This window comes from Macrobrachium rosenbergii, chromosome 15, assembly GCF_040412425.1.
Source record: "Macrobrachium rosenbergii isolate ZJJX-2024 chromosome 15, ASM4041242v1, whole genome shotgun sequence".
In the NCBI taxonomy this organism is placed as follows: Eukaryota; Metazoa; Arthropoda; class Malacostraca; order Decapoda; family Palaemonidae; genus Macrobrachium; species Macrobrachium rosenbergii.
The window spans coordinates 20,029,732-20,054,071 of record NC_089755.1 but is presented as its reverse complement, the minus strand read 5'-3'; the positions used below and the strand labels follow the sequence as shown (position 1 = coordinate 20,054,071).

General features: G+C 48.4%; 1 protein-coding gene across 2 annotated transcripts in view; it reads left to right on the top strand.

Annotated features, from left to right (window-relative positions):
- The first annotated feature begins 5,407 nt into the window (after positions 1 to 5,407).
- LOC136846454 (nudC domain-containing protein 3-like) overlaps positions 5,408 to 24,340 on the top strand; it is a 386,483-nt gene continuing 367,550 nt past the window's right edge. For both annotated transcript variants that reach the window (XM_067117231.1, XM_067117232.1), the window contains exon 1: positions 5,408 to 5,564. In XM_067117231.1, the coding sequence (XP_066973332.1) occupies positions 5,452 to 5,564 (113 nt within the window). In that variant the 5' untranslated portion in view covers positions 5,408 to 5,451. The remainder of the gene's footprint in view (positions 5,565 to 24,340) is intronic.

The window sequence follows — 24,340 nt, the reverse complement described above, 5'->3', positions numbered from 1 at the left end:
GTCTCCTCCACCAGCTCCTCCCAGAGGTCCGCACTCAAATCCCGAGCCCTACACCATGCCCCTCGAGGTCCTGATTTGCACGGTGCAGCAGCTAACTGACTCCACAAAGGCAGCAAAGCGGGCATCAGCACCCGCACACCCCATCAGCGCCATTCAACAGGAGGAGGAGATAAGCGTCATCACCAGGAGGCGGCCACCGTATCACCACAAGTGGAACCCACCATGCCCTTGCTACTACCACAAGCGGTACGGCAAGGACGCCTGGAACTGCCAACCCCCGTGTCCATTCGCCCATCCAAAAAACGGGGAAGGCGGTGGCCAGCAGGACAGGCTGCCATGGCAACAGAAGAACCCAGGAGCCCAGAGCCATTAGGCTTCTATGTCCGCGACACCATCTCCGGCAGGATGATGTTGGTCGACACAGGGGCCATTAGATCAATTTTTCCGCTGTCCAGGGAGGACCGCAAGCGCACACCAGACCCGGCTGCCTTCCTGACGGCTGCCAACGGGTCCCCCATCCTCTCCTACAACACCAGGCTCCTGTTGATCTCCATCCTTGGCCGGAGGTATTCCTGGGGCTTCGTCGTTGCGGACGTAAGGACCCCACTCCTGGGTGGGGATTTCCTTGCCCACTTCGGGCTGGCAGTCGACATCAGTCGCAAGCGTCTCCTCGACACCGACTCCTGCCAGTCCCTCCCACTGGCAACGGGACCCAGCGCGCCTACCATCTGCTCCGTTGCCCCCCACCAGTACTCTCAGCTACTGAAGGAGTTCCCCGACGTATTCAGACCCGAGCTCTGCCAGGTACCCGGGGCCCCAGCTAAACAAGGCATCTACCACACATAAAGACGAAGGGCCCCCCTACACACACAAGGTTCCAGAGGCTTCCCCCTCGGCGCCTTTAGGAGGCCAAGAACTCCTTTGCCGAAATGGAATGGATGGGAATATGCAAGAAGGCCTCCAGCCCGTGGGCCTCTCCTCTCCACATGGTGCAGAAACCGGATGGCTCCTGGAGGCCTTGCGGCAACTACAGGCGGCTCAACCTCGCAACAGAACCTGACCATTACCCCCCGCCGAACATGCAGGATCTCACGGCATCCTTCCACGGGGCCAAAATATTTTCTAAGTTGGATCTTTTGAAATCTTACTTTCAGGTACCAGTTGCTCCAGAGGATATCCCGAAAACCGCCATCATTACGCCTCTTGGGTCCTACGTTTTCGCCTTCTCCACCTTCGGCCTGAAGAACGGGGACGACCTTCCAGCGGCTCATGGACAGCATCCTGGGGGACCTGAAGTTCTGCGTCTGCTATGTGGATGATATCCTTATATTTTCCAGGTCCCACAAAGAGCATCAGCGGCACATCCGGGCAGTCCTGCAGCTCCTGCAGGAGAATGGCCTTGTCGTCAGGTTCGACAAGTGCACCTTTGGCATCGAGAAAGCTGACTTCCTAGGCCACGAGATATCCCTGGATGGTGTCCGCCCGCTCACATCAAAGGTCGCAGCCGTCACCAAGTTCCCCGTCCCCACCTCCATCAGGGCCGTCCAGGAGTTCCTCGGGATGGTGAATTACTACAGGAGGTTCATCCCCGGGATCGCACACACCATGGCCCCCTTGACGGAGACCCTGAGAGGCCAACCAAAATCCTTAGAGTGGGGACCCAGGCAGCAGCAGGACTTCTCCCTGACGAAGGCCGCCCTCGCCGAGGCAACCGCCTTGGCGCACCAGGACCCCACTGCCTCCCTCCAGCTGATGACGGACGCCAGTAGCATCGCATGTGGAGCCATCCTGGAGCAGACTGTCGACAGTGCTCCCCAGTCCATCACCTTCTTCAGCCAGCCGCCCCCACGCACAGCACATTCCCCCGCTGTCTTCACGTAGCCACGGCACCCTTCAGTGCCCCAGCAGATACGCCGATTAATCAAACGTTACCCACGTCTTGGGGGGCGGGAGTATTTGTAAAGTTTCTGCTGAGCGGGTTTTCTGTGGTGACGACCCATTTTCTTTGCCTCTCCTGGATTCGCCGCTCCTAGGTTGTCGGGTCACGTAGATCCAGTCACACCCAATCATTTAAATTAAATTATTTTATGTAAATATTTACCTGTCTCCAACTTGTATATTATGTGTTCCTCTTTCTCAGGTATCAGATTGTATTTAACTCGGTTTACTGTACATTTGTGTAACTCAAAGTGTATTTGTTCATTGTATTTATTGCTAATTGTTATTGACCTCAGGTCACCCTTGTTCTCATTGTATTCCTCAGCGTGACGTCAGTCCACCGCTATATAAACCTCCTGGGTCACCAATAAATCAGCAGTAACCTTATCCTGCTCATTTCTTTAGCACCTCTTAAAATCTTTTTGATATTGTGTATTTTCTTCTATATCCTTGTAAATTCTGTAACATGCAACAATGGTTGCATTGTTGATTTAAAATACCATCTCTGACCACCGTTCTGGGAGAAAAATTATTTTTATAATACAAGAATGATGGAAAATATTCTAGAAGCGTCCCTAGGCGCGACTATAAAAGCTGAGGTCGACCAGCAATCATCCTCCTTTCCCAGCTACTCCTTACACGGGTAACACGCTCCAGTTGTGACCTAAGAGATCCGGTGCTCACGAGACTCATACACTGTGGCAAAGTCCAGCGTTACTTCTTATCGAACTGTATTTAAGTAATCCTTGTAATGAAAAAGACACTGAGCGTGTCAGAGGAATGAGTGATCAGAGAATTCTGTTTCCAAGTAAGTGTTTTTCTTGCTCCAATTTAAGAAAAGTTAAGTATACCTAAGTTTTATCAGACCACTGAGCTGATTAACAGCTCTCCTAGGGCTGGCCCAAAGGATTAGACTTATTTTACGTGGCTAAGAACCAATTGGTTACCTAGCAATGGGGCCTACAGCTTATTGTGGAATCCGAACCACATTATAACGAGAAATGAATTTCTATCGCCAGAAATAAATTTCTCTAATTCTTCATTAGCCGGCCGGAGACTCGAATTCGGGCCTAGCGAGTGCTAGCCGACAACTCTACCGATTCATCCAATGAGGAACTCCCCAACTTCAGTGTAACTCGTTCATGTCCAGAAGTGATCATAGTAATCCATAATGTAGAAGAATAATTTTGGCATTCTAGTTTTTTCTGTGCTTAGATTAAGTTGCGTTTTGCCAAGCGCTGCGATTCATAAGTTGCTGTTAGTTCTGCCTTTAAAATATTGTGTGTTTCTTTAAGCCACGAGGCCAGCTTGTTAGCATGGCTGTTACTAGTTTGTGTTAGTTTCGTTGTTGTTAGATGTAAAGTAAATGTGCACAGCCAGGGCATTAGTAGAGTTTAATTTTTGTAATAAAATTGTAAAAATCTAGCTAGTTTGTATGATCCAACACCTGAACCTGAGGTTCGTAGTCGTGTCTTTTGAACTGCACGTCCCAAGCCTATAACATCCAGGCTAAGAATCAGAAATATTCGTACAGTCCTCTCAACACCGTCGAAAATTTCTCAATATATAGTAACTTTATTGACGAGGAAAGAATTCTGGACCGTGATTGGGTCGCTCGACAATATAGAAAAACGGACTGAATATTCAACAAACTTACTTGAATCAATTCTCATAAAAGTGATCGTATCGTAGGTACAAAGAAAATGGGCCGTCATCAAAGAAAACTTGCTTAGCGGGGACTTTACAAACATGATCAGCAGAGACTGTACAACATGGCTTTACAGATGTACATACAGTGATAAAATATATATTAGCGAAAAGGCCAGGAAATTCTACATACAAATACATTCATGAGATTCTTGCTGCATTGATAGATGCGATACATGATCGTAATTAATGGGTAAAGAAGACGCCTTTACAAGTACTCCCCCCACAAAGACAATTATTATGAAATAATGACTGGAAGATTGTTGAATGTTAATCACGGCATCTTCTTGGGAACAGGAGCCGACCCAGAGTTCTTGATATCTGCGGATGTGGGGTGGTTTCGACTGCTGAGTCGTCCGGTGGTTTTGCCGGGTGGATGACATCCTTAGTGCGGCCCTTGAGACGCCCTCGACCTCATTTTGGGATGCCGATCCCTCCCTCCGAGGTCTTGTCTTGTGGAGGAATTCTGTGACGTCTGCCAGTTTCCTCTCGCGTTCTGCTGTCCATTAGGAAGGCTGGCTTTAACCTGTCGATAGATATCCTGTCTTCCCGCCCATGGATGTTGACGAGGTAGGCCTTGGATGCTCTACTGACGACTCAGTATGGCCCTCTGTATGGTCTGGTCAAGGGTGGGCGGTGGGCGTCGTTCCTCATGAAGACGTGTGTACAGGTTTTCAGGCCTTCTGGGCTGAAGTTATGGGTCCTGTCCGCGAAAGTCTTCCTGCAGGGCACGAACTTCTTTGCAATTTCTCTTAGTCTTGGAAGGGGTGTATCCGGGTTGTCCGGCTCCGAGGGGAAGAAGATGCCGTGATTAACATTCAACAGATATTCCAATCATTATTTCATAATAATTGTCTTGGGGCGGGGGGAGTACTTGTAAAGGCGTCTTCTTTACCCATCAATTACGATCATGTATTGCAGCTATCAACGCAGCAAGACTCTCATTTATAGCCTATATTTGTATGTAGAATTTCAAGGCCTTTTCGCCAATATATATTTTATCACTGTATGTACATTATGTCTCTTGTTATTGTTATTTGATTGACTGTTAACAAACACAAATTGCTCTCACTCAGCGTGCGGGTCATGGCGACCTGGGGTCGGGCACCACGTTTCCATCCGCACGCTGCTATGTATAGGCTACCTTTGCCCGGGTAATAGCCTTACCCCCATCAAAATTACTTTCATGCATCATAATAAAGTTTTCATCCAACCTACCCATCTCACAGACTCATCATCAACATAAAATTACGTGCTGCTCTAGGAGCAAGAGCCCGTGCTGGCACAAGGCCAGCTAAATCTAAAACAACAACAACTAGGTAATAAATCAATCAGTACCCAGATCTGTCTTCTTTAACCTCATAACATAAGAGAAGAAACCTGGTATGATAACACCGAAAAAACAATGCTGATCAGTAGGGCTAGACTAGGCACACTAGAATTAAACGACAGGAATAAAAGGAAAAGATACAAAATGTTTGTGCTGTGAGGAAAAAATGAAAACTTAGAACATTTCTCACTCTACTGCCCAGCATATAATGAGATTAGAAACATGCAGTTTTGTGCAACAGTCATATCAGGAAAATAAAGAGGAATTGATAGCTAATATACTTTTATTTACAGATCGGCTGAAAGGGAAAACTGAAAATAGGAAAGAATTTATAAAAGAATTATGGCTCTACAGAGACAAGACTTAGACAAACACAAACAAGGGAGGAATAAAACAAGCAAGGGATCCGTTTCAAAGGAAACTCCGTCTGCTACTAATACTACTACTACTATCTCAAACAACGACAACGACGAAAGATGGCAAAATCGCAAGTTCACGATGCAAAACTCAAGGAAATTATGTTGCAGGAAGGGGAATCAGTTCCTGCCTTTTTCAACGCTGTATTCGGGTTTCTCTCGCGATATTATCCGTAAGTACTTCAGGCTATGTGTAGCAATCATAGCTAGTAGCCTGCTCGGAATTGCAGTTGAAAATAAACTTTAGGGGAGTTGTATAGTGAACTGAATAAATTTAACACTAATGCGGTATTATTGTTGTAGTGTATTATTGTAGCATGTTATTACTTTACTCTAGTATAATAATATACAAACTCTCAAAATGTGTGCATTACCCTATGTCTAGCCTATGATGAATTGAATCCGCGGGTCTCGCAGAGCGCCATCGGAGTGTGACCCTAGAAAAGAAAAAGGAGCCTGTGAATGACCGCCGGACCCCCCTTTTGGCGCCAAAATTCTCTATAGAAAACACGCCGAAAAAAATTGCTCCCTCTGTGCTTCATAATGGCTATAAAAACCCTGCTTATGTCGATGTTGCCAAAAGAAAAAGCAACAGGAAAACTACTGAACGGTAAGGGTGATTCCGTTGGGAACCGGGGTTTTGGGTGGGGGAAAGCAACAGGCTGGTTCCATGCCGCCCATAACATACAGAATTCCTGATTTTCTGACCTGCTAGTCTGCATACAAAAGGTTGTCCCGCTAGGCTACATGCGTAAGGCTGACCCACTGCACTACCTACGTGATGCTGACCCGCTGTGCTACATACATGAGGCTGACCCGTTACACTACATACGTAAGGCTGACCCGGTACTCTGCACCTGCGGAAACTGCTAGCCTAGGCTACTTGTAGCCTACATAAACGCGGGTTAGGCTACTCCCTACCTACATTAGAATGGACGCTAATTTGGCAAAGGTCATTTTTTTAACATTTCCGCTTTCAGATTGGGGTGGTGGAACAGCGCCTTATCCGCATTTTTAATGATTCTTGGTAAGCTTGTATGTTCTGGCAAGAGGTAATGTTTCACTGAGTGCACTAGCCACAGGGGTTACAGTAAACAAACTGCATACTAGGCTCCGTTCCAAAACATCAAATTCACCTGGCAATAAAACAAATGTAAAAAAAAGGTAAATGCTCTGCTTACCTTATTCAAAATTGCTGTTGTCTGACCATGTAGGTAACAGTATCGGCTTTGTAGGTCCTACCATCCTGGGCTTCTTTGCAGCTGCTGGCTGCCGAACAGGTCTGCGGGACCCCCATTTTGGCGCAAAAAATTCGCTATAGAAAACAAGCATAACCCAGAAAAGTCCCCTAGCAGTCCTTGCTGGTACAGCCACTTCGTGAATTCACCAGTGTTCCGTAGGAACTCAAGAAGCGTCAGAATGTACAGGTCCGTGTATGCATTGAATTCTTCCACTGTGTTAACCTTTGGGAACAAAATCAAGTCGTGACTCTCCACCGCGGCATTTAGAGGTGAAAAGAACGTGTGACTCTGGTCTTGGCCTGGGCTTATGAATCATATCGGTAGAACACATTGTGATTGGTTCGAAGTATTTAATCCGTAAGCCCTAGGGAATGACCTGGGTCAGCCTGAGATATGCTTGGATGGAATTAAATTTCCCGCGATCAGGTTGGGGCGACGTACGGCGGCAACCTCAGGAACTATGGGGTGAGAGGAGCGCTGCACTTCGGCCATCTTAAGAGCTATGGGAGAGCGGTGCTGCATGACACCATTCACGTCAACTTGGTACTTAGAAAAAGTTACGCTCTGCTGAAAAAATTGTCGTTCGGGAAAACAAGCAAATTGGCCAAGTAAGTTACTTTTTGGGTAGAATCTGGCACGCTGAGCAACATTTATTCTATGCAGTTTGTTCCGGCACAATATACAAACCCTCGGTCCTTTACATATGGAATTACTTTCAGGCGTAGGCTGGAAACAGCCATTAAACTCTTGAGCAAGTGGTTAGGCAGTAACTACTGCCAGGTAGGCGGGGATACCCACCTGCCTGGATGTAAACATTCCAATTGTTCCGACACAATATACAAACCCTCGGTCCTTTACATTAGGGGATTACTTTCAGGCGTAGGCTGGAAACGGCCGTTGAACTTCAAACAAGGTGGTTAGGCAGTTAACTACTGTCCGGGAGGCGGGAGTACTGCCTGCCTGGATGCAAACATTCCAATTTGCTTTCGGCCGTCGTAGCGCACGGACGTTGTTCTTCGCTGCTCTCTGCCTGACAGCTTTCTATTCTTCATCATTTGGTGGGAATATTACCTTTTTTTGTTATGGATAAACCAACCAAGTCTTCCTATCCCCAGCGTGTGTGTCCTGGGGTAGGGGAGAAAAAATGTAACTCTTTTCGGTCTAGAGTCGATGTGGACCCACACCCCCTCTGTACATCTTGCAGGGGGCGTGTGTGTTCACGCGACGACCCTTGTAGTGAGTGTTGCTCTTGGTCCCCCTAGCAATGGGGGAAGTTCGAGGGGAGGAGACGTTACCGTCGTAAGCCTACCAAGGAGTCGTCCGAGGGAAACATGCCCCCAATGACTCCAGTGGTGGTGAATGTGTCGGGCTCGTTTCTCCCTCCCGGCGAACTTCCCCTTCTTGCTCCCTCTCCCTCTGGTGAGGACTCCCCCTCCCCTTCCTCTTTCGTTTCATCGTTTGTGGAAGGGCGCGGGGGAGAGTTGGACCGGGACATCCTCTCGGAGGTCTCTTCCCGTTCCGGAGGGGAGTTTTTTCCTTCGGAGCGGGTGGAGGCTTCCTGTACTAACCCGACTCTCGCTTCAGGTCTCGGGCTGGATAGCCAGGCTACGAACCCAACCTCAACCTGGCTACACCTGGGCCTACCTGGCACGTCACTGGAGGGATTGGCTCCACTGCCCCCCCGCTCCAGTTACCACTCACTTGGCAACGACAGCCACTACTATGACCGTCACCATGTCCAGGTTTGCACAGCTCCCGGTGTCGGTAGCATCACATCTTGACACCCAGGTATCGGCGTCCCCTGCATTGCAACACACTGTACCGCTGCCGCCTGGCTTCCTGGCCCCGTTCACGCGAGCTGACCCCACCTACATGGTGACGTCATCATACCCGTATGTGACTGTCGCTGCCCCCGTTGCTGACCCTGGCCTGTCTACATCCACTGTTCCTTGCCTTATGTTCCAGCCCAGCCCTTCGTCTGTTCCTGTCCCCATCCCATCGACTCTGGCGTGACCTGACACGACTATCCACGCGGGAGAGATGGCACCTGCATTCCCGGCCCCGCCCACTTTTGTTCCTGGCCGACGCGCGGCTGCCTCCACCCAGGCAAATGCTGGCTCGAGCTCCGCGGTCTCTGCCCGGGATGTACCTTCTGCTGCAGCCCCTCCTGCTGTTCTTGAGTCTTCGGCCACGCTCTCCTGGCTTGGGGACCTGACAGCGTTCCTGAAGCAGATGGTGAAGAAGAAGAAGAAGAGGTCTAGGAAGGTGTCGTCGTCTTCATCTTCGTCTTTGTCTGCTGCCTCTTCCGCTCCTCCTTCCGAGGCTTCTCAGCCGAAGAAGAAGAATCCTGCCTCTCCCCCCCCCTAAGAAGCCTCGCACCGAGGCTACTAAGGGTCTGCCTCCTTCCACAGGGAAGGCAGTGGGATCTCTCGTCGGCTCTTCCCGATCCTCGGATCAGGGAACCGCTGCCCTAGCCTCCGGGTCAGTGGCATCGGGACCCAAGGGCGTGCAGACCAAGGCCTGCACCCCCCCCCCAGCTGTGCCTAAGAAATTTCCAGCTTCGAAGGCCAGCGAGTCCGCGTCGGACACTCGTTCATGAGTTGCTCTGAGTACCCGGGTCCCCAAGGAGACCCGGGTACCCCAGTCTGATATGGGAGAAACTTCTTGCCGTACAGACCAGGGCATGGGGCGAGAGAAAGAGCCCGGGCATGCAGGTGCTCCGGCTCTTCCTGCTGGCACTCCTTTAAGTGCCAAGTCAGGTTCCCGGGATAGTGCTTCGGCCCCGTGGGGCCGAACGCAAGAAGAGGTCCCCTGCTCAGTCTTCCTGAGAGGCTACGGCCTCGAAGAAGACTGGGGCGCGTCCAGAGGACAGCGCAGGCTCGCGCAAGCCAGCAGACTGGGGCGCGTCCAGAGGACTCCACAGGCTCCCAAGCCCCGGCCCCTCCCGTCCCCGGCCACGCCCAGCGTGGCCAGCCTGGGGGGGCGGTGCCCTGCCAGGCTCTCGCGAGCCGCCCTGCTCTCCTCGGGAGATTGCTTTGCCTGGGCTAAAGCAGTCTCCTCGACCCAGGAGCTCGTCATCACCGCGGGTTGGTGACCGCTCTCGGCCCACTGCCTCTGCTGGTTCTGCCAGTAAAGCCAGTGGGAGCGCCCGATCTTCCTCGCCTGTCCCCTCCGCCCCTACAGTTTCTTCCAGGGGGCGCGAGTCGGAGAGGAGGAACTCTGGAGACTGTTCTCCTCGGAGTTCTACCGCATGGGGGTACAAACCTGGCTCGGTTCTCGGGTCAACCAGGTCTTACGCCCGCGTGGTTCAGGAAGGTCCACGGGGGTCTGCCGAGGTTCTCCCTCCTGCGGGGAGAGTAGTTCGGGAGGACCGCACTCTGGAGGGACTCTAGGGTCCTCTGCCCCAGGATGCGGACACCCCCGAAATACAGAGGACTTTTGCGGAGGTTATCGCACTGATTCGTCAGCACAATGACCTCGGGGAAGGGACCACAGCCTCGTCTGTGGATCGTCCGTCACGCCTCGAATCCTTCTTGGGACCCAAGAAGGAACCCAAGGCTTTGGTGGGGCTGCCGTGGTCCACGCTTGCCGAGGGGGTACTCGACCAGGTGAACGGTCTTGTGTCTGGGCAAGACAGTTCGCTTCGTTCGAGCCGCTCGGACAAGCTTCTTCCTCCTCCTCTGCCTCGACAGAAGCGCTTCTACACACCAGTTGAAGGGGCGTTACTGACTAAGCAGGTTGACCCGGACCTGACTCGTCTAGATCCGGGTCTGTCGTTGCAGCAATTGACTGCAGAGAGTATCTCCCTCTCTCAGCAAGAAGCTGCAACCCTGGAAACCACCGCCATGGCGGCCTTCCAAGCAGTCTCCTGGCTCGATCTGTGGTCATTCACAGTATGGAAGGTAGCTGCTTCCTCAGGCGCTATTGTACCTGGGGAGGACTCCGCCTTTGGGAGACTGTGCCAGTCTGGGGGTAGGGCGAACCTTGTGCTAATGCGAAGGGATGCCGTTCTCTCGCTTCGCCAGGTCTGTAGGTCCCGAGTCAGCTATCGCCCTGCAGAATGGACCGTTGCTGGGTTCCTCCTCTCTCTTCCCCAGAGAGCTGGTGGACACCGCGGTGGACAAGCGCCATGCCGATGACAGCGACCGGCTTGTCCACCAGGCAGTGGCCTAGACCTCCGGGTCTTTGCATTCCACTGCGGCCAGGTCTTTGGGCCAGGCTGGCACTTCCTCGGCCCCTAAGAAGTCCCAGTCTTCGAAGGGGTCCTGAGGAAACACCCAGCCTTCTTCTGCCCCGAGAAGGGGGGTCCCTCCCGCCCTTATCAGCCCACTTTCCAAGCAGGTAAAGGGGGCAAGGGTAAGAAGAAGGGGGAAACGCTAGGGGCGGCGTTCCCCCCCAAAAGCTGCTGAAGGTGGGGGGTTGCCTGTCGAGCCATTGGGCAACTTGGCAGCAACACGGAGCTGAGACCTGGATAGTGGATGTCCTTCGGGAGGGATATCTATTACCCTTCGAGTCTCAGCCTCCCCTCACCTACTCTCCGGTCCATCTCCAGACATATCTTCCAGGTTTGTCGAAGGACATCGCACTACAGCAAGAAGTGCAAGCCATGCTGAGCAAGGGTGCTGTAGAAGTCGTGTCGGACCAGTCTCCAGGCTTTTACAGCCGCGTCTTTCTCGTAGAGAAAGCCTCAGGGGGATGGAGACCGGTCATAGACCTCTCTCCCTTGAACCGTTTCATTCGCCAGACTCGGTTCACGGTGGAAACAGCGCAAACTGTGCTGGCCTCCATCAGGGAGAACGACTTCATGCTTACGGTGGACTTGAAGGATGTGTATTTCCAGATACCCATCCATCCGTCCTCTCGCAAGTACCTCCGCTTTGTCCTCGGGAGTTGGTCTTCCAATTCAGGGCACTTTGCTTTCGGGCTCTCGACCGCTCCCCAGGTGTTCACGAGTATTCTCTCTCGTGTCAGCTTGGGCCCACTCGCACGGGATACGTCTTCTGAGGTATCTTGACGACTGGCTAATCCTGGCGAGCTCTCGCTCACAGTTGCTACAGGACAGGGATCGTCTCCTCGAGTTTTGCCGGGATCTAGGGATCATGGTAAATCTGGAGAAGTCAGATCTCACCCCAAGCAGAGGACAAAGTACCTGGGCATGCTGATAGATACGGTGGCAGCGAAAAGTCTTTCCTCGGACTCTCATATCAGCAAGTTCAGGCAGGCAGCACAGCTGTTCCTGTCACGGCAGGAGCAACCAGCTCGGCAATGGCAAGTCGTCATCGGTCACCTGTCGTCTTTGGAGAAACTAGTACCTCACGGGCGTCTTCACCTGCGGTCTCTCCGGTGGAGACTAAAGAAATATTGGTCCCAGTCCCAAGACCCCCAGTCCTTCCTCATTCCTCTTTCCGAGGAGGTGAGAAAGGACCTTCGCTGGTGGTTAGACAACAGGAACCTCTTGATAGGAGTATCCTTGCATACACCCCCTCCAGATATGCTTCTGTTCTCGGACGCATCGACCGAGGGATGGGGCGCACACCTGGAGGAGTTGCTGACTTCAGGAGTGTGGCGCCGAGACGACGAGCACCTTCACATCAACATCCTAGAACTCAAGGCGGCCTTCCTGGCCCTCCAAGAGTTCCGGGATCGAGTGATGGGACACTCCGTGATACTGATGAGCGACAGTACCACGGTAGTGGCATACGTCAACAAGCAGGGGGGACTGGTGTCCCACCAGCTTCACCAGTTGACGATGCAGGTGCACGAGTGGGCCGTGGCTCACTCGGTAGAGCTGTCAGCCAGGTACATTCCAGGCAAGAGGAATGTCAGCAGACAAGCTCAGCCGCCAGAGCCAGGTGGTAGGGACCGAATGGTCCCTCCATCAGGAAGTAGCGGAAAGGCTGTTCGACCTGTGGGGGTGTCCAGCCATCAATCTGTTCGCCACCTGGCACAACAGAAAGCTCCAGGTCTTCTGTTCTGTCGTGCCGGACCCATGGGCCGCTGCGGAGGACGAGTTCCAACACCCGTGGGACAATCTCGGCGCATACGCCTTTCCTCCATTCTGTCTGATTCGCCGCGTGATGATCACCCCGAATCTCAGAATGACTCTGGTGGCACCCAAATGGCCCCAGGCCGTTTGGTACCCGGACCTGCTAGCTCTCCTCTCCAAGGCACCGAGAGAGATTCCCCCCTGGCCCAACCACCTGCGTCAACCTCACGCAGAGCGGTTCCACCTGGCAATGCATTCCCTGTATATTCACGGCTGGAGGTTGTAGGGTCTTTTTATATAGTACACAATTGGGGCAGTATGATGGGAACAGTTTTGAAGGTTATTAAATTAAACTCCAATTTTCCTTAACCTAATTTATTTCCTTAACATTACACTTATTTCTTACTTACTCTTAATATTTACCAAAACAATCTTCCTATACTTAAACTTAGCCTAACTTAATACTACAGATCACCAAAACCTATCCTTAGTTCCTTAACCTAACTTCTTATAGTTTTTTTTTCCCAATAATTTTAAGAACCTAATCTAATTTTATTTCTTAATCCTAAAAATGGAAACACATCCAATGCTTGGAAGATCAATCTTCAAAGTCTACTTGGGATTGTCCAACAAAGATCATTTGAGAACCAAACACACTTTTCTTTAAGTAGTAGTCTGTACACTTCACTATAACCTGATTCACACTGTGATTCCTCTCTCAATGTTTTTTCGTTTCCTTGAAACAAGTCTATAACAATCAGTTTATAGTGTCTTGTATTATCATTTTCTACTGCAAACTTGAATAAGTCAGCCTCTGGTTCAGACAACTAATTTGTAAATAATACTTGCTGCAAAGCATGGCAAGCATTCAGGAGGGAAATAAAGGCCTTGTTTCCTTCACTGTTTCTCAACCAGGTTCTCTCAATCCAAGCACTATGGGCATTAAGATGAAAGGGGAGTCTACTCTATCCTACCACTCTCAAGCAAACTGCAAGTAAAAAAAGAAAAAAAACATGAAAACTTACATTAGACATTCATAACAAAAACACAAAATAAACATAATAAAAAAACATCACAACAACAAAAACGGAACAATCAATTCACACATACCGTCTTTCATCATACAAACCCAAATCTAACCTACCACACTCCCCCCTACTAAAATAAAGGAAATCTTGTTTCCTTTTCTTCAAAATCCCTTTCTTACCACCCATTCACATTCTGGAACTGGACCTTGACTTCGGGTCCATGGCCTTTCATGCACCACCTCTTCTTCACTCACTTCCACTCCAACCACACTAGACTCACCTAGCTTTGGTTTCGGACTACTTACACCAAGCTCATTCAAACTCTGGAGACTTACGTTGGCTCCAACCTCACTCACACCTGACATGGCTGCTATCATCTCTTCCATACTCTCATTTATTTCTTCCACAGTCTGCCTCAAGCTATCCAAAGCTCCCCCACCTACACTCTCCAGCACTGCTAACTCTCTCTCACTCACACCCACTCCTACACTCACTCTTTCAACACTTTCACTCAAAGGAAACTCACACACACTATACGTACCGTCTTCCTCACAACTTGGCGTTGTTTCCAATTCACCCAGCTCTTGTATATCCTCTTCCACATTCCTTGTACTCACCAAGTTCACTCCTTCCACATCCCACTCAAATCCTTCAAAATCAATTACACCCTCGTTTTCACTACCCCCAAATAACACTGCAAGGGTATTTTCACTTTCTGCACCTACTGGCTTCCCAAAACCCTCAAAATCAAACAACCCATTTTGAGTACTCTCCGCAAACAACTCGGTAACTGTACCCTTACTCTTTCTACACCTCTTTTTAAGCTTTCTCTCATGTTCCACCAATACTAGCTCTTTATCTCCCCAGTTTATATCTTCCTCTATTTCTTCTCTTTCCTCTTTACCTTCCTCCCTTAATAACTTCCTAATGGAATGCTGTTATGTATTAAGGTGGTTCTCTCCATCTTCTCAGCTGATTATAATGCGCTCGTATTACCCTTACATTTCCTTCTTCGTTCCTGTCTTCTAGCACATAACTCAATCCATTAGACCAAACTGTTTTCACTACATACGGACCTTCATACTTCTCACGTATCTTACCTGCTGTCAACCTTCCCTTCTCAACAACTTCCTTCAACACCCTATCACCCACTCTGAAACTCTCAAACCTTTCATTTGCCTGTCTCCACACATTCCACTCCTCTTCATTCAAATCCATCCTTGCTCTCACATACCTCTCATAATTCATTACATACTCACTCGGAGGTATGCCAGTATTTTTATGTACTGACCCATTATACATCGCTACCACTCTTCCTAACAACAAATCCCATTCATTCTTTCTATCAGTCAACATTCGTAACATTTCACTCAGCGTCCTTATGGTTCGTTCCGCCAACCCATTTGCACTCGGCATATATGGAGTTGTTACTACATGCTCGATACCCCATTCTTTCAACATTTGCTCAAACGGTCTGCCAACAAATTCTGGCCCATTATCACTCAACATCCTTGCCGGCTTCCTCACACAAGCAGGCAACAAGACCATACTGACCACTCTTGCAACATTCTCACTAGTTTTATTCTTCACAGCTGCACAGCTTACAAACTTACTCTTATGATCTACCATAACAACCACTCCTATGTTTCCTCTCACAGTTACCGGCAACGCCACACAATCAATCGCCACTAACTCAAACGGTTCTTTCATACTCAACTTCAAAACAGGTGGGCTAGCATACACTCTGATACTTTCCCTCCTGACATTCTCCACATGTGACTGCCACATCTGTACAAATCTTCCTCAAATACGGGGAAAACATCCGCTCTTTCATACACTCGATCAGCTTAAACTTTCCCATATGTCCATATTTTTCATGGACTAAAATGCACATCCCTACTGCTCCATTCATCGAGAACTCTGGAACATACATCAACTCTCCCATCTTCTCTCTCGAAAAATACACCACTCCTTCACACAGCACAAATGTCTCAGCATACCGCATCCATTTACTCAACAACAAAGGCCATCTTCTTCCAGGTACTCCCTCTCTAATACACCTCCTCAACTCACTCACCACAAAACACTTTCGCTGCATCTCCTCAATGTCCTCCGTTGTCAACAATTCATTCTCACTCTTGTCCAACTCCACTACATCCTCCTCCTCACTCAGACTCCTATCGATCATTCCCACAAACCTGGCCATATTCACCGCCTCACATTGAATCTTCCCTATTACAACCTCGTCTTTCAACAGAACTCCTGTTCCAACATCCACTACCAAGCCATTCTTCCTCAAGAAATCTATCCCAAACAAGAAACAACATGGCATCTGCTTATCTCCCAGTACTACGAAACAAGCTTCCACCTCAAACTCTCCCAACCTTACCTTCAACCTCACTTCTTCCCATCCAACTGATCTCCCTGCTATACCTCTTATTGACACATTCACCACTCTCCTTTTAACATTCCAATCCACTCTCTCAACATCTCTAATCACTTGTGCGTTCACCAACGATATTTGCGCTCCAGTGTCAACCAAGCCACAATACTGTCCTCCACTGACATCTACTCCCACAATCATTGCATTAGCTCTCCTGTGTACACACATACACCTGTCTCTTCCACTAACCAAACATCCTTCATTTACTTCCTTACTATCCTCTTCCACTTCCAACAACTCTGGCATTCTCTCTTCAACATTTTCCTCCTTCTCATACTTCCTTTCATAGCTCTTTTTCTCCACAACCCAGTTATAGTGCACCCCACTCACACTGCAGATGCAACTCACACTCACTCTCTTTCACTCTCTCATGTCGATACACTATAGGTTTCTCACCCCCAATATGTACGGACACAATCACCTTATACTTCTTACTCACTGCTACCAAAACCTCCTGAAATGGGGCTACTCCAGGACACATCATAGCCCTCAGACTCTTTCGATACCGTTCCACATTTGACACTCCCAAACATCCAGGTCTCTTGCAAACTTCTTTGATCACCTCTGCCCTCAGTTCATTCACACTTCCAGGTACCCGCACCTTCAAACCTTCATCTACCAAATCATTCAATCCATACCACAAACTTTCAAACATGGAGTCACCACCCCCCTTACTCTCACATGCTACTACCAATCCTCTTGGCAGATACTCTGGTCTTATGTCTTTTATCTTCTCTTCTTTCCCTTCCCCAGGTAGTCTAGACATCATGTCTGCAACAATATTTCTTTTACCTGGGATGTACTCTACTACAAAATCAAAATCACTCAAATCCTCTACCGTTTGTGCAATCCCAGCATCCACTCCTTTCATTCTCTGGAGATACACTAGAGGTTGATGGTCCGTGCGTACCACAAACCTCACACCATACAGAAACGGTCGTAACGCTTTCACACAAAACCGCAGGGCAGCCAGCTCTCTCTCAATAGTCGAATACTTTCGCTCCGCCGAACTAAACGCCTTACTTACATATGCTATCACTCTATCCCTTTCAACTCCATTCACCACTTGCTTCTGCATCAAACATCCACCCATCGACACTCCACTCGCATCCGTATACACTTCTAGCTTACTGGCATTTGCACTATAGTCAGGGTACGCCAACTCCACATCCTTCACCATTTCCTCTTTCAATTTCTCGAACGCTTCCACCATCCTTTCATCCCATCTCACAACCGTACTCTTCCTACAGCCTGTCCATTCTGACAAGGGCTTTGCAATTCCCGAACAATCTTCCACAACCTTCCTTCCAAACTCAATCAATCCCAAAAATCCACGCAATTCTCACACAGTCCTGGGTTGAGGGAAATTTCTCACTTTTTCTACAAACTTTTCCGCTTTTCGTACTCCAGACTCACTCACCTTATGACCCAAAAACTCCGCCTCTTCCATGAACCACTCACACTTACTCACTTTGACTTTCACCCCCACTTCTTCTAACTTCTTCAACACTGCTCGCACCAACCTCTTGTGCTCTTCTACCGTCTTACTCATCACCAAAATGTCATCAAGAAACACTAACACATTCTCGCGGGGAAAACCACTCAGCACGACATTCATTGCTCTCTGGAAGGCAGCTGGGGCATTGGCCAATCCAAAACTGAGATTGCAGAACTGATACTGTTTTTTCGTAGTCGAGAAGGCAGTTATTGGTCTACAATCCTCCGCCACTGGCATCTGATAATACCCCCTTACCAGATCCATCTTGCTAAACACTTTCATCCCATGCATACTGTACACACAGTCAGACACCACACACATAGGGAATCTTTCCTTCACTGTCACCTCATTTACTCTCCGATAATCAATACACATTCGCAGACTCCCATCAGGCTTTCTTACCGACACAATTGGACTATTCCAAGCACTCTTACTGAGTTCAATCACTCCTATCTTTTCCAACTCTTCACACTGCTCTTCAATCTCTCGCATTACCGAGCTGGGAAATGTCGGGGTCTCTGATAAATTGGTGTTTCATCTGTCAGCTGAATACGGAACTCCGGCAACCTAGCTGTCCCAAAGTCCTCATCCCCTTGACTCAACACACCCTTTCTCTCCCATAACAACTCATACACCTGCTCTTTCTCTTTCTCACTCAACTTTTCATTCAACCTTACCTTTTCCCTAAGCTTTTCCTTACTCCACTCTTCTGTCCTTTCCCCTTCGGCCATCACATCATACCCCTTAACGTGCTTACTATCACTCAAATTGACTACACTTCTCAAATTTCCTAATCTATCACCAAGATGTATGCCTCTCCACCTTTTCTTTTTCAAATTCCCACACACCTGTACACATACCTTTGGGTCATTTATATCCATAATCCCATCAAACACATGTACGACCCGCCTTATCTCATAACACGCAGAGCTACCGTCCAACATAAACATTTCTCCTAAACTCTCTGCGCCAATTCCAACATTAGTCCTCCACCCTACTTTCACACTCCACACACTTCCCGAATTCCTTGGCAATTGTACATCCTCCATCGCATACACCTCCACTCCAGAAACCATCTTCAGACTTACTTGTCCATTCTCCTCCACATACAACTTCACACTGGTTTCACTCCCCATTCGTATTTCTATCATTTCTTGTTCTGGGTACACCTTTACCCTGTTTTTCTTCAAAAATGCATACCCCAGCAACATATCATATTTCTCATTCACTCTGTCCACAACGTAAAAATCATCCTCTTCCAGCTTTATTCCTGCAACTGCAACTGACTCAACAAACCTTGCACACACCCTTACTTCCAATCCTCCAATCCCTGTCACATATCCAGCACATTCCTGCTTCTGTGTTATGCTTTCTTTTATTTTCTCATATGCCTCTCTGAAAACTACATTTCCACTACAACCAGTATCAATCAATGCTTTCATTACCACTCCACCACATTCTACCCTAACACACAAACAACGATCTACTCGATCCCCAAAACAGACATTCCAACTCACGAACCCTTCTCTTACATGCAATACATCTATCCCTTCCATACCAGAGGGCTCACCACGGTAAACCCCCTTCATACTTAGTTTCCCTGAGGTTGGGATTTGGTACGGCAGACTTCTTTCACATGACCCTCCATTCCACATCCTTCACACTTACTCCGAGGGTTCTTACACGTCCTGGCAAAATGCCACTCATTCCACAATTTCCACAGCGACCTCCATTTACTCCCACTCTCCTTCCACTCTTAAACCTCTCTCGGCCTCTGCTCAAGCTCCTTTTCCCGTTACTTCCCACATTCACTTGCACATTCGTTCTTCCTCTCTCTATCCGCTCTTTCTTACATTCTTCCAGCAGAGCTCGCATCACACTTAACTCCTCACTCACCAAAGCATCTTTATATGTCCTTCCATTCACTACGTCTGTCCCAGCATACATTTCTTTTACTTCATCCTCATTTACTCTCATGTCTTCTAAGATCTCCAACACATCTTCCCAGTCCAAACATTTTCCTGACCACCGCTTTCGATCTTTCTCTTTCTCATTTAATGTGACCCTAATCCTCTCAGGGATAGTGGCCAAGAACTTCCGGATGAGGTGCTTGTTTTCCTCAATTCCCTCTTCTCCAGACTTTCTTCTGGCCAACACTTCCAATCTGTGAGCATATAAGCCCACTTCTTCTCCAGGCTTCATCTTGGCCTCCTCGAACCTGTCATCTTTCTTGTATACTACACTCCCTTTCATTCTCTTCACCTGTTTGATCACTCTAGCTTTCATGGACTCATACCCAGGTTCACCCTCACACATACTCCTATAACACATCTTCAGCCACCCATCCAAAAACTCTCCCAGCCGCTTCATCCACACATTTTCATTCTCTCCATACTTTTGCTTACAATACCTTTCATACTCGTCAAAAAACTCATTCACATCTCTTCCCTTCCCGATATTAAACTTTTCTATGCGGGGAACCTCCCTCAGGAACATTGTTTTGGCCTCTTTCTCTTCCACCTCACTCAAACCTTCACTACTACTACTGCTACTAGCACTTTCATTCTTCTTCAATTCCTCTTTCCTCACACCTCTCCCTTTTCGTGTTCTCTTCTTGTTTCCTGTTATGTTCCAGCTACACAAGAAGCAGTTCTTCAGGCAGTACATCCCTGTGTGTTCAGGACTGGGAGGCCTTCTAGCTTCTTTGCAAGCACAGGCTTTCTCGCCAAGCGGTAATGGATATAGCTGGATATCTCTTGAAGTCCTCTGCAACACTGCCCCAGGGACTGGAACCATCTTTGCTGGTGGGTGTCATTGACGGAACTACTTCTCGGGTCAGAGTCACTCTTTGAGTCTGGACTTCCTCGTCTTTGCTACCGAGGGTTGCTTCTCTCCCTTTCATTTGTGAAGAATGTAGACCCTTGCGACCCAGTCTTCTATCTGAAGTAGCCTTCTTCTCCTCAGTTGAGATTTAGCTACGGATGAGAAGCTTCTTCGGTCCTGCTGTCCCAGGGAACTGTTCTCTGGGTAGCATGTGACTCTCGTTTAGGGTTCCTGTCCTGTGCTCACACATGCCCTTACGAGAGTCGTCAGATAGAGATGTGCCCTCTTAGGACCACCTCTCATCTCGCTCCGGCCTTGGCGTAGAAGATGGAAGAACTGGTGAAGGTGATCAATACCTTGACTCCTTCTCAGATGTCGTAAGTGGACTCTGAATCTTTTGGCATCTCTTGTTGGGTTCGAGTCCTTTTGTTCCCCTTCTCCTTGGACTTTGTATCGATGATCCAGGTCATTTGTTACTTCGTTCTATTAGGGAGCTGCGGTACTTTCTGAAAAGGCTCAACATTCCTAACCTGGATGTCATCAATGTTTTCGCTAGTACAGGCAGTCCTCGGTTATTGGCAGGGGTTCCGTTCTGGGGGGCGCGATGATAACTGAAAATCAGCGATTTCCAGCTCTTTTCCGGTGATTTTTGGGGCTTATTGGTGCTGAAAAGCGCCGATTTCAAAATACATTCCCTGGATACTAAATACAGCACTTAGTTCGCACGCGCGAGAAAACAACACTTACAACATTATCACCTTAGTACCACTAACCCATAAAGAAAAAATTCTCAAACCACCAATTATCACCTCTGGTAACGACCGGTAAACAGCGCCACGTCCCCCTCTCCCGCTCAGCTGATCATCAGTTGTTTTCTTGCGCTCGCCGAGAGAGGTTTTCTGGGCTTCGCTTCACTTGCAACTTTAGGATTACCTTATTCCTGTTTTGTCACCTGGTTTTTTTTTTGGATATCTTATTCACAATATGGATTCCGAAGGATTATCGTCACAGGACTTCGACAAGTGTGACTCCAGACGCAGCTGTAAAAATTGCAAGACTCGGATGAGTAGCCTGTCTAATGATAGACATTCTATTTGTGATTCTTGTAGAGGGGGGCATTGTACGGAGAGTAAGAAATTTGCCGATTGTGAACAATGGTCATCTGATGAGTTTGCTAGATATGTCAAACATCAAAAATCTCTAGTGCAAAAACGAAAATCTAAAACTAAGACTGCTGCTATTCAAGGGGTTATCGAGGAGCCCTTAACCGAACCTTCTCCAGGTAATAGCAATGATGTTGTAGATGTTGCAGATGCTTCGGTGAGCACAAAATCTGATATAATTATTTTCAATTTTCATCAGATTGCTGAATCGATGCAAATGTCTTTTTTAGTGAATTAGGCAATCTTTTAGATAGAAGATTAGGGACTGAAGATGATGATGTTTGTACCACTAATCCTTCTTTTTCAGACATTCCCCTGACTGCCTCGGTCTGCCATTCCTCTAATAAAGGAATTAATTCCGCCTCTGCTTAACCCCGAGAAGTGTCATGTATAACCAGTTGGCCCAGTGCAGTCGGGTATTTCTTTTTCCCCTGATATTATTAATTGTATTGATTTTGTTAAAGCTAGGCAATTAGGTTTAAATATTCCTGAGGCTCAACTTGTTTATTTTCAGCGATCTGACGTGCGTCATGGTTTGTCGCATCTCAGGGTTTGCCGTGCCGGTTTCTCAGGGTCATGGTGATGGTGTTTTTCCTCCGCAAGGTGTTGGGTCGTCGCAGGTTTCTCCTGCATCTGTGGTTTCGCAGGTTCGTCCTGTCATTAGGTTGTCGCAAGATATTCTTGTGTATGGGAGTTCGCAGGTTCCACCTGTGTCCGGTTTGTCGCAGGTTCTCCCTGCTCTGGGTTGTTCGCAGGCTTTGCCTTCGTCTGGGATTGTTCAGAGTCAGTCCACCTCTGCGTTTTTGGTGTCGGGTTCATTGTCTGGGTCTTCGCAAGGTGTTCCTGCTTCAGATATTTTGCAGTCTCACACTTCCGCTTCTTTTTCGCAGCGTTCAGCTGCTCCTTGTCATTCGCAGCTTCATCCTTCGTCTGGTGAAAGTAGTTCGCAGATGCCTTCTGCTTCTACTTCTGTCCCTTTGTCTTCGCTGGGTTCTTCACATTCTTCACAGGCTCCTGGGTGTTTGCAGGATTCGTCCTGTCCTCCTCCTCCTCAGAAGTCGGTTGGGTTTGATTTTTCTAATTTTCAGTCTGGTTCTAATGAGGATGATGCTTTGTCTATTTGGGATTCTGGTTCTGATTCCTCACTCGACGAGGTTTTTAAGCTTATTTGGGCTTTCCATCCAGAGTCCATTCCGGAACATTCCAATCCTCCGAAAGGTTGCACCTTAGAGAAGATTTATTCCTCCAAGGTTAAGGAGGTTAAATCAGAGCATAGAGTCAATCTTTACGATAGAGTTTCGGAGGTTATCCAAGATGTTAGAAATAGATTTCAATCCTCACTATCGGAAGGTAAGGTTTCACTTTGTCCTCTTCCTCATAAGAAGAAATTATATTTAGCTCCGGATTCGCCTGATCTTGCGGGTTCTCCCAAACCTAACATGTCTTTAGGTAGGCTTTCAGCCCCTGTTTCGCAGAAGAGGTCCTTGAGCATCTCGTATGATGAATGTTCCCAATCAGAATCTTTAGGTCGTCACCAGCTGGAAAATAATTCTTTTTCTTTCTGGCTCCTCTCCACTCTCCTTAACTTCATTAAAGAATCAGGATTCGTCCCTCCGGATCCCTCGATCTTTGAGGCTCTCATTCAGTCTTTACCATTTCTCTAGTTAATTCCTCCAGTATTGCTGCCTCTATCGCTACCTTCCTTCAAGCCAAGAGAAGGGAAGGCATCTTATCTCATTTGCCTCCGCATGTACAACAATTCCAAAAAACCCAATTATTGTCCTCCCCCTTAGCAGGTCAGGATTTATTTGAGCAAGAGACTCTAGAAAGAGTCATTAGTGAAGTCAAAGATGACTCCACTACTTCAGCCCAGTTAGCTATTTCTAAGGCGGTCAAACTGCCTTCTTTTTCTTCAGCCAGGTTCCTCCGGAAGGCCCCCTCTGGTGGTTCTGGGGTTAGTTTCGGCGCCTCTACTTCTGGCTCCGGTAGAGGTAGGGGCTCTTATCGAGTGGAAAATCTAATTTTGACAATAAGCGTGCGGCTTCTCCAGCTCTGCAGGCTCCTCCTGCAAAATCTCCCCATGGGCAATCTCCTAAAGGGCGGGGTTTTCGCCACTAGGAGTCATTCCCTTGTCCGGTTCAGATTGGCGGCTGTCTGTCCCTTCACTGGACATCTTGGAGGGACAAAGGTGTAGACTCGTGGGTGGTGGAAGTCCTCAGGGAGGGGTATGCGATTCCTTTCCACACCCCTCCCCCTCTCTCTGGGACTCCCATCACCTGTGATTCATATTCCCCTCTGTCCATCAGAGGGATAGCGCTGGAGGAGGAGATCCGAGCTCTTCAGCAGAAGGGTGCGATCGAGCCCGCGTCTCCTTCTCCAGGCTGTTACAGCCGCATGTTCGTGGTGCCCAAGGCGACCGGGGATGGAGGCCCATTATCGACCTCTCCATCCTAAACACCTTTATTGTAAAGACCAAATTTCGTATGGAGACTACCCAGTCTGTCCTTCAGTCCATTCAGAGGGACGACTGGATGGTCTCCATAGATCTGAAGGACGCCTACCTTCAGATTCCTATTCGTCCATCTTCGCGCAAGTTCCTCCGCTTTGTAGCTGGAGGCAGGGCTTGGCAATTCAAAGTCCTGTGTTTTGGTCTTACTACGGCGCCTCAGGTGTTCACAAGGGTAATGGTTCCTGTATCTGCTCTTCTCCACCAGGCCGGAGTAAGGATACTCCGGTACCTGGACGATTGGCTGGTTCTGGCTTCTTC